At 50.4% G+C, this 10,806-nt stretch overlaps 1 protein-coding gene across 3 annotated transcripts in view; it reads right to left on the bottom strand.

The window, feature by feature from the left end:
* Positions 1-2,505: 2,505 nt before the first annotated feature.
* The window catches only part of GSN (gelsolin), a 47,819-nt gene continuing 39,518 nt past the window's right edge, over positions 2,506-10,806 (bottom strand). For all 3 annotated transcript variants that reach the window (XM_055579525.1, XM_055579523.1, XM_055579524.1), the window contains exons 13-17: positions 10,224-10,398; positions 8,628-8,752; positions 8,321-8,398; positions 3,509-3,569; positions 2,506-2,922 (exon numbers count right to left, since the gene is read on the bottom strand). In XM_055579525.1, coding sequence (XP_055435500.1) covers positions 2,753-2,922; positions 3,509-3,569; positions 8,321-8,398; positions 8,628-8,752; positions 10,224-10,398 — 609 coding nt within the window. In that variant the 3' untranslated portion in view covers positions 2,506-2,752. The remainder of the gene's footprint in view (positions 2,923-3,508; positions 3,570-8,320; positions 8,399-8,627; positions 8,753-10,223; positions 10,399-10,806) is intronic.

The following is a 10,806-nucleotide window of genomic DNA, read 5'->3' as shown; positions in this document are numbered from 1 at the left end:
GCTGCACACCCTGCCACAGACAGTAAAGAATCTGCCCACAATGTGGGTTCCATCCCTGGATTGGAAAGATTCCCTGGAGGAGGAAATGCCAGCCCACTCCAGTATTCTTGCCTGGAGAATCCCCATGGACAGAGGAGCCTGGTGGGCTACAGTCCGTGGGGTTGCAAGGAGTTGGACAGGACTGAGCGGCCAAGCACGCAACACAACACAACTGCCTGACATGACCTGACCCACCTCCCACCCCGACTCTGTGTCACCTGGAAAATTTCTTCCCCGCTACATTCGTCACTTCTGCGATGAATCAGACTCTCTTGAGGTAGGGCTCCCCCTGGGGAATTTTACACTTTTAAAAAGCTCCCTGGGCAATTTGCGTGATCAGCCAGCTTAGGAAACAATGGTGTAAACACACACACACACGCCCTTCCCACCACAGAACCACTCACACTGGCTTCTGTTCTTCTACATCCTCTGCAGGGGAGTTTTCCTTCTGTAACTTGATAGGGATGGCGGAGAGGGAGGTGGCATGGAACAAAAGAGGAAACCACCAGAGAAAAGACCAGAAGGATGGAGGGGAGGGGAGGGGCTTGTCCCTCTTCAGTTCTTTGGACTGATTTGGGATCTCCATGGAGAAAAGGTTTAGAGACACGAGTTCATGGAAATGTCTAATAGGGACTGTCAGGGGAGTGTGTAATTTCCTCGTTTCTGTCTCATTACAACAAAAATTTGAAGCGACAGACGTTAAAGCCCTCAGCGTGTCACAGCTCCGTGTTACAGCTCAGTTTTATTTAGAAAATAAAGGAAAATAACATCCTCAAGGCATGAGGGCAAGCCGACCCAAAAGATGCGAAGAGGAGAGAAAGTGAGAGAGAGAGAGAGAGAGAGAGTGCCCATGCATGACCCCCGGCCCTTTGGCTCCTCTTTTTACATGTTTTTTCCTTCCCCTGGGCCTGCCCTGTGTAAACTGGGCTCCATCTGAGGTCCTCACTCCAGTCCTTGGACCTTCCTTTGTCCTATTTTCTCGGGCTTTTCCCCTCCTTGTCTTTTAGCCACTCCCATTCTGGACTCCTGTTTCCTATTCTGCCTAACAGGACTTTGTGACAACGTGAGCATGAGCGAAGAGTCAGGGTCTGGGGGACCAAATGGGGCACAAAGGCCCGCACCCATGCTGCACACTCGGAGAGCATCCAGAGGTACCTCCTGTCAGCAGAAACACTTGAGGCAGGCAGCGGAAACGAAGAAGAGTCATGTAGATGCTCCAGGGGAGGGCAGCCCCCGGGAATGTAAGTGACTCTAGGGTCCCACTACTGGCCTTGAACTCCTTGCCCCCGTGTTCCAAGGCCGTGCCTCCCAATGACTGACCGAAGTGGGGCGATTAGACACACTTCATCCGCTCCTGGGAGACCTTCATCACCTTTGTTGGCTGATGGGCTCCAGAACATTCTGAATCAAACAAATATTTGTACACCAACGTTCAGAGTAGCACTGTTTTTTGTTTTTTGGTTTTTTTAAAGAAAATCTATGTATTCGGCTGCATCAACTCTCAGCTGCGGCACACGGGATCTTAGTTGCCCCGCAGCATCCCCTGCCAGGGACTGAACCTGCGTCCCCCACATTGAAGAGGGATTCTTAACCACTGGACCACCAGGGAAGACCCCCAGAGGCATTATTCACAGCAGCCAAAAGGTGGAAAGGATCTGAGTGTCCATCGATGGATGAAAGCATATATGAAACAGTATTTACACACACGATGGAATAGTATTCAGCCACAAAAAGGAATGCAGTTACTTTATGGGCTGTAAAATGTATGAATCCTGAAAGCATCAAGCTGAGTGAAATAAGCCAGACAGAAGGCAAGTGCATGGTTCCACTTCCACGATGCACCTAGAACAGGCAAGTTCACAGAGACAGTAAGTGCAATAAGGTTCCCAGGGGCAGACGGGAAGTAGGAAGGGGGAAGGAGTTGTTTCATGGGCACAGGGTATAAATCCAAGCTGGGGATTACGAAAAAGGTTTGGGTGGAGATGGTGGGGACAGCTCCACAGCACTCAGTGTGCAGCGCTGCTGAGTCGCACATTTGCAAATGATCAAAAGGATCAACTAACAACACGAATGGGACTATGCCATTAATTTTTTTTTTTTTTAGTTTGGCTCAGGATTCCCCAAAAGCTATGCAAAAGCCTCCTGGACTGCATGGCTGTCTAAGATGCATCCACCCAACCCCTCTTCCTCCCTGCTTCACGTGGGGTCAGATGGCATCTGTCTTAAGGCTCTCCAGCCTACTCTGGCTGCCTGTCAATCTCCTTCCATACAAGCACTCTCCCCCTAGTCCAGTCTGCCCATTCCATCTCATCTTGGCATCTGCTTCTCGGAGGATCAGATTTATATGTGGGTTGAATGAAGCTCATTCACTGGGTCTCAGGCACAGGCCAACCCCCCACCCCCACCCCATGGACCCTTCCCAGAACACTGAGGACACTTCTCAGGACAAACAGCCACAGCAGGTCACACACTTCAAAAAGCTTTTTATTGAATTCAATTTTCAAAAGCACAGACACTTAAGACAATTCTGCAAGGACCCTGAATTTTTGCAGGGCTGTTTTGGCTACAGTAAAAAAAAAAAAAAAAAAAGGGAACAAGAAAAAACCAACCACACGCGCACACACACCAGGTTGACCCTGCTCACTCTAAAGTCTCCTCAAGGGCGGACAGTTCTGAAAGGCACTGGCCGGCGACGGGGTGGGGCCTGCCTTCTTCAGGCAGCCAGCTCAGCGAGGGCCCTGTCCAAGGGGTCCACGGACCAATAGTTGTCATCCCAGCCGAGGAACCAGCCCACGAACGAGGGGGGCTCGAAGCCCTGCTTCACCACGGTGATTGGGGTCCGCCGGTCACGATTAGCTGGGTCCGTCTCGATGTAGCGCTTGGCTGCAGACACACGGGCAGGAGAATTCTCAGTGTCTCCACCACCAAGGAGAGCTGGTTCCATGTCTACAGTGGTTGTGGTCCCACTGCCCCTAACACCCAACCCCTCCCCTGGACACCACCATTCCTTAAAGGCAACGACAACCACGTGACTCCTTCACTGCCCCGCCCATAAACACAGGAAAGGCCAGGGGTCACAGTTTAACCTCCAGCTTCACAAGGCGAGCCTCATTGTTCTCTAGCGTCCCCTACTGGAAGGTATTAAATTAACCAGCTTTTGGATTTCCAGCTCCCAAATCAGACTCTACTCAGCTACCAGAGATCTGCTTTCCTGCATCTAGATCCAGATGCGGTTAGTCCCTGGGCATCCTGGGAACCCGAGGCAGCTTCTATCTGCCTCTTCCTCTTGCTGTGACCCACGGCTTCTGCAGGAACCGAGCTGTTTTCTCACCACCCAGGGAGGGCTCACCAGGGGCTGACCGTGGGGGAGGAAGCCCCCACCCCGCTGTCACGAACTCCCAGACCCGCACAGGAAGCTGCTCCCACCCCACTGCCCAAAACAGACCAGCAGGCACGCGTGGGTCCTCACCAGAGGTCAAGGCTTCTGTCTTCTCCTCTTCTTGAGAATCCTTACCAACCCAGACAAAGACCTGGAGGAGAGGCAGAAGAGGGAAGGTGTGAGATGAAGCCGCATGAGGGGCACTGACCCAGCTTGCTGTTGGAAGAGGAGGAGGTTCCAGGTGTGGGCTGGACACCCCCCTCCCCATTCACAAAGCCCACGGACTGTGACTAGAGGACTGGGGAACAGACACGGCGAACTGGTGACCCACACCCCGCTTTGCAGGCCCGCCCTCCACTGGAGGCTGGTGGTCTGCTGAGTCTTTTTAGACAAATGGAGTTACTAGCTGATTACATTCAATCCAGACTGCAGATCCCCTTGAGAACGGGGAGGATCTGGCAACAACGGTCACTCGCAGGTGGATGAAGCTGAGCAGTAGCTGCCCCTGTGACGGGAAGTTCCACCCTGCCTCAGACTCCCCCGCATCCTCACGTCCACCACCCCAGCCTGCCTCGGTCAATAACACTGACAACCAAGCGCGGACAGCCATGAGACGGCCGTTTTGGGGCATCTACTTATTCAACCAATGAGCAGTCTAACGTGCTCACTGGTTTATTGATCCAACCAGTGAGCAATGAGTCTGCTGGGGGCCACTCTCTTGGTATCTGAGCCAATAGGGTTCTAAGCCCTGGAAGAGAAGTAACTCATCACCACTACCGCCATCTTCAGTCCAGTTCAGTCGCTCAGTCGTGTCCGACTCTTCTCGACCCCATGAATCGCAGCACAACAGGCCTCCCTGTCGATCACCAACTCCTGGAGTTCACCCAACTCATGTCCATGGAGTCGGTGATGCCATCCAGCCATCTCATCCTCTGTCATCCCCTTCTCCTCCTGCCCCCAATCCCTCCCAGCATCAGAGTCTTTTCGAATGAGTCAACTCTTTGTATGAGGTGGCCAAAGTATTGGAGTTTCAGCTTTAGCATCACTCCTTCCAATAAACACCCAGGACTGATCTCCCTTAGGATGGACTGGTTGGACCTCCTTGCAGTCCAAGGGACTCTCAAGAGTCTTCTCCAACACCACAGTTCAAAATCATCAATTCTTCGGCGCTCAGCTTTCTTCACAGTCCAACTTTCACATCCATACATGACCACTGGAAAAACCATAGCCTTGACTAGATGAACCTTTGTTGGCAAAGTAATGTCTCTGCTTTTGAATATGCTATCTAGGTTGGTCATAACTTTCCTTCCAAGGAGTAAGCATCTTTTAATTTCATGGCTGCAGTCACCATCTGCAGTGATTTTGGAACCCCCAAAAAATAAAGTCTGATGCTGTTTCCACTGTTTCCCCATCTATTTCCTATGAAGTGATGGGACCAGATGCCATGATCTTCATTTTCTGAATGTTGAGTTTTAAGCCAACTTTTTCACTCTCTACTTTCACTTTCATCAAGAGGCTTTTTAGTTCCTCTTCATTTTCTGCCATAAGGGTGGTGTCATCTGCATATCTGAGGTTATTGATATTTCTCCCAGAAATCTTGATTCCAGCTTGTGCTTCTTCCAGTCCAGCATTTCTCATGATGTACTCTGCATATAAGTTAAATAAGCAGGGTGACAATATACAGCCTTGATGTACTCCTTTTCCTATTTGGAACCAGTCTGTTGTTCCATGTCCAGTTCTAATTGTTGCTTCCTGACCTGCATACAGGTTTCTCAAGAGGCAGGTCAGGTGGTCTGGTATTCCCATCTCTTTCAGAAGTTTCCACAGTTTATTGTGATCCACACATTCTAAGGCTTTGGCATAGTCAATAAAGCAGAAATAGATGTTTTTCTGGAACTCTCCTGCTTTTTCCATGATCCAGCGGATGTTGGCAATTTGATCTCTGGTTCCTCTGCCTTTTCTAAAACCAGCTTGAACATCGGGAAGTTCACGGTTCACGTATTGCTGAAGCCTGGCTTGGAGAATTTTGAGCATTACTTTACTAGCATGTGAGATGAGTGCAATTGTGGGGTAGTTTGAGCCTTCTTTGGCATTGCCTTTCTTTGGGATTGAAATGAAAACTGACCTTTTCTAGTCCTGTGGCCACTGCTGAGTTTTCCAAATTTGCTGGCATGTTGAGTGCAGCATGTTCACAGCATCATCTTTCAGGATTTGAAATAGCTCAACTGGAATTCCATCACCTCCACTAGCTTTGTTCGTAGTGATGCTTTCTAAGGCCCACTTGACTTCACATTTCAGGATGTCTGGCTCTAGGTGAGTGATCACACCATCATGATTATCTGGGTCATGAAGATCTTTTTTGTACAGTTCTTCTGTGTATTCTTGCCACCTCTTCTTAGTATCTTCTGCTTCTGTTAGGTCCGTACCATTTCTGTCCTTTATCGAGCCCATCTTTGCATGAAATGTTCCCTTGGCATCTCTAATTTTCTTGACGAGATCTCTAGTCTTTCCCATTCTGTTGTTTTCCTCTATTTCTTTGCATTGATCGCTGAGGAAGGCTTTCTTATCTCTCCTTGCTATTCTTTGGAACTCTGCATTCAGACGCTTATATCTTTCCTTTTCTCCTTTGCATTTTGCTTCTCTTCTTTTCACAGCTATTTGTAAGGCCTCCTCAGGCAGCCATTTTGCTTTTTTGCATTTCTTTTCCATGGGGATGGTCTTGATCCTTGTCTCCTGTACAATGTCACGAACCTCATTCCATAGTTCATCAGGCACTCTATCTATCAGATCGAGGCCCTTAAATCTATTTCTCACTTCCACAGTATAATCATAAGGAATTTGATTTAGGTCATACCTGAATGGTCTGGTGGTTTTCCCTACTTTCTTCAATTTAAGTCTGAAATTGGCAATAAGGAGTTCATGATCTGAGCCACACTTAGCTACTGGTCTTGTTTTTGCTGACTGTATAGAGCTTCCCCATCTTTGGCTGCAAAGAATACAATCAATCTGATTTCAGTGTTGACCATCTGGTGATGTCCATGTGTAGAGTCTTCTCTTGTGTTGTTGGAAGAAGGTGTTTGCTATGACCAGTGTGTTCTCTTGGCAAAACTCTATTAGCCTTTGCCCTGCTTCATTCCATATTCCAAGGCCAAATTTGCCTGTTACCCCAAGTATTTCTTGACTTTCTACTTTTGCATTCCAGTCCCCTATAATGAAAAGGACATCTTTTTTGGGTGTTAGTTCTAAAAGGTCTCGTAGGTGTTCATAGGACCGTTCAACTTCAGCTTCTTAAGATGAGCTTTATTACCCCAAAAAATCAATTCAGCTGATTTTTATGTGTCATCTATTCTGATGTGTATCTAAAATATTTTATTATTTTTAATATAAATTTATTTATTTTAATTGGAGGCTAATTACTTTACAATATTGTATTGGTTTTGCCATACATCAACATGAATCCACCACGGGTATACACGTGTTCCCCATCCTGAACCCCCCTCCCAGCTCCCTCCCTGTACCATCCCTCTGGGTCGTCCCAGTGCACTAGCCCCAAGCTTCCTGTATCCTGCATTGAACCTGGACTGGCAATTCGTTTCATATATGATATTATACATGTTTCAGTGCCATTCTCCCAAATCATCCTACGTTCTCCCTCTCCCACAGAGTCCAAAAGACTGTTCTATACATCTGTGTCTCTTTTGCTGTCTCGCATACAGGGTTATCGTTACCATCTTTCTAAATTCCATATATATGCATTAGTATACTGTATTGGTATTTTTCTTTCTGGCTTACTTCACTCTGTATAATAGACTCCAGTTTCATCCACCTCATTAGAACTGATTCAAATGTATTTTTAATGGCTGAGTAATTCTCCATTGTGTGTATGAACCACGGCTTTCGTATCCATTCGTCTGCTGATGGGCATCCAGGTTGCTTCCACGTCCTGGCGATTGTAAATACTGCTGCCATAAAATGTGAAAGCGCTCATCACTCAGCCGTGTCTCCTGCAACCCTACAGACTGTAGCCAGACAAGCTCCTCCATCCATGGAGTTCTCCAGGCAAGAATACTGGAGTGGGTAGTCACTCCCTTTTCCAGGGGATTGCCCCAACCCAGGGCCTGAACCCGTGTCTCCTGCACTGCAGGTGGACTCCTTACCATCTGAGCCCCCAGGGGTGCCCATGCGTATCAGATGAGTATCAGACAACAGACTGCAGACACTCTCGCCCTTATGAACAGCTGTGTGCCTGCTACCTGGGCGCCTCCCCACCAGCTATGCATGGTGTCTATCCCGTTCATCACAGGACTCCCAGCAACCCAGCATTCTGCCTGGAAGACAGTGATGCTTCATATGTGTTGACTGAGTGCATGAACACACAGATGAACAAGCAGATTAAGGAGCCAATGGAACAAAGGTGCCAGCAGCTGAATGGCTAAACTGCAAACCTTTTGGTATTGATCTTCCAACTGGGGAGCCCAAGAAGAAACTGGGCAGATGGAGAACAGTCTTGCACCTGCATGGCTGCTATGTCCAACCCTGACAACTCGGGGAGGAGACAGCTTGCTAGGAAGGGCTACTGACTGCCATCCCTCACGAGGACGCAAGGCCCTTGGGGACAGGGGTATGTCTCTTTCTAGGTGAGAGATTACGCCTGCATGAGATGTGAACCAAAGTCCAACTTTCTTTACAAACAGGTTCAAAGTTAAGAGTTCATGCTCCCCTAAGGCCTGGGAAAGAATGCTGGTCATCTGATTTGCCTTTCTAAGGTGCTTTGCTATTGGCAAGGGGATTCTACCTGCCTCTCATCTGCTGGGATGATGCAAGGTGGGCACCATCATGCCCATGCTGCAGATGAGGACATGGAGCTCAGAGAGGGAAGTTACTTGTGGGACCGTCCATTACCTGGTCCCAGGTGTCCAGAAGCATGACGTCATCAGTGGCCAAGTCTTCCTGCATGAGCTCGCCAGGGACCTCCTCAATCTAGGAAGGGATGGAAGAGGTTAATGAGAGCCCACCGCAAGCCGCCTTCCCCCAGCTCTCTCTGCCCTCCATGGGGAGCTGCTGAGCTGGCTCCAGCCTGTGGGGGTCTGTACTGGGTCATCAGAAGGCCTCTCCCTGCCCCTGCTGTGGATGCCTCAGCTTGCTCCCTGGAAAACACCTCCCAAGGGGCGAGCAGAGGGAGCGACCTCAGACCTCCTCTGGGACTCACCACGAAACGTCCGATCTTGTTGGAGCAGGCAAAGAGGCGAGGAGGGTGGGCGTCCATCTTCTTGTCCTTCAGCCGTGGGGACGTGCGGTAGGCAGCCTTCCCACCCAGGGCCTCCCAGAAGCTGTCTGTGAGGGGAGGCCAAGCCGGTTACCAGCTGACACCACCTGCCCCCTCCAGCACTTCCCCACAGGCTCTAGGACAAACGCTGCCTTCGCATAGCCAAGTGCTCTCAACCGCCACCCGGCATCTTAAAACCCCAGTGTGACAAAGAGGGAAAGGGCCTGCGGGACTCGAGGGTGATAAAGCAGAGGCCCAGCAGGGGCAGACTCGGCAGCAGACACAGGGCCGGGGCTGCTTCTGGTCTGAGACTGGCAACAGCGCTGCGGGACGGGGATAATTATCCCCACTCGACAAACGAGGCGGCTGAGGCTCAGAGAGGCCAAGCCACTCGCCCAGCGCCACACAGCAGGCGCGGAGTAAAGCCACCTCATCTGACTCCAGTCCCCTGTATTTCCCACTATATCTGCTCCAGCCACATGTGCTTTTTATATTTAAATGCATTTTCCCACCAGTCATATTTAAATATACGTTAACTGAAGCGTGACTGGTGCTGGTTTAGTCATGTCTGACTCTTTTCCAACCCCATGGACTAACCACCAGGCTCCTCTGTCCACAGGATTTCCCAGGCAAGAATACTGGAGTGGGTGCCCTTTCCTTCTCCAAGGGATTTTCCCGACCCAGGGATCGAACCTGTGGCTCCTGCATTGGCAGGTGGATTCTTTACCACTGGGCCACCAAGGGAAGCCCATAAACATGTGACTAGTGGTGACCAAATTAGACCTAGCAGATACAGAACATGTCCATTCTTTCAGACATTTTCAATGAATTATGTGACTCTAGATCGGACTATTCTTCCCCATTTCTGCTCAGCATCAAGCGAGAGAGAGCGGGCTTAAAACCAAGGAGGGAAAGATCTAGGGTTAGCATAAGGGAAGTGCTCCTGACTCCCGCTCTGGAAACAAGGCAGGCTCGTGGCATTTCTGTCCACGAAGCTTCTCGAGGTTAGGACAGACCACAGCCCCCATGAGGCCCATGCTGCCACCTATAATCTTTCACGGCTTTCCCGCAAGTGAGCCCCCTCCAGCTGCCTTCCCCGCCTGCCCCAGCCCACACTGGGCTCTCCTTTCTCTTAACTCCCAGACGCCTCCCTCTCACCGACCACATTCTCATTTTCATCTTAGGTGTACGTGTTAGCCGTGTCCGACTCTTTGCGACCCCATGGACTGTGGCCCGCTAGGCTCCTCTGTCCGTGGGATTCTCCAGGCAAGTATACTGGAGTGGGTTGCCATGCCCTCCTCCAGGGGATCTTCCCGACCCGGGGATCGAACCCAAGTCTCCCGCATTGCAGGCAGATTCCTTACTGTCTGAGCCACCAGAGAAGCCCCCTTTTCATCTCAACCACTTTAATGAACACACGTTAGGGGATACGTGCTGAGGCAGGAGGAGGATAACGAAAGTCCCGAGCAGACAGGAGGCAGGGGAACCCAGCAGCTCCACCCCCAGAGAGCAGCAGGCCCCTCCGCCCCTCGTTCCTACCTGGCTCGCTGCCTTCTGCCACCTGCACGGGTTGGGCCCGAAGCACCCTGAGCAGCTCCAGGGCCCCGGTCTTCTCTGCCTCGCTGGCTCCCGCACCCACCCACAGGTAGGCAGCCGAGGGGGTTTTCAGGACAAAGGCATCGTTGGAATTCAGCGCGCCAGCCTTGGGCATCACCTGGGAGGGTAGTGCTCAATTAATCAATCAGGAAACAGGTAAAAAGGCTTCACCCACTCCTCGCAGCCCAGGAGACGCTGCAGCAAGAGCAGCTCTTAAGGGTGGACTTGGAGGAGGGAGCGTGCACCCCATCAGAGCTGAGGACAAGGACTCGGGACACTGAGGGGCTCAGCTGACTCCCACGAGCCATGAATGCACTGTGCTTAGCCAAGGAGATTCTAGAAATTGGGGAGGCATTAATAGAAGTTGAGCACCCACAACAAAGGAGGTGATAATCCCATTGTCCTCTAGGCTGCTCAGCAGGATTATGTTCAGCTTCTGCACCTTCCACTATAAAAGGACAGCAGCCAACCGGGATGGAATCAAGAACAACATGCAGATTGTGAAGAATGGACTATCTGTTAGGTA

This window comes from Bubalus kerabau, chromosome 4 (assembly GCF_029407905.1).
Source record: "Bubalus kerabau isolate K-KA32 ecotype Philippines breed swamp buffalo chromosome 4, PCC_UOA_SB_1v2, whole genome shotgun sequence".
In the NCBI taxonomy this organism is placed as follows: domain Eukaryota; kingdom Metazoa; phylum Chordata; class Mammalia; order Artiodactyla; family Bovidae; genus Bubalus; species Bubalus kerabau.
Note: the sequence above shows the minus strand (reverse complement) of the source record. Positions and strands in the feature narration are given on the sequence as shown.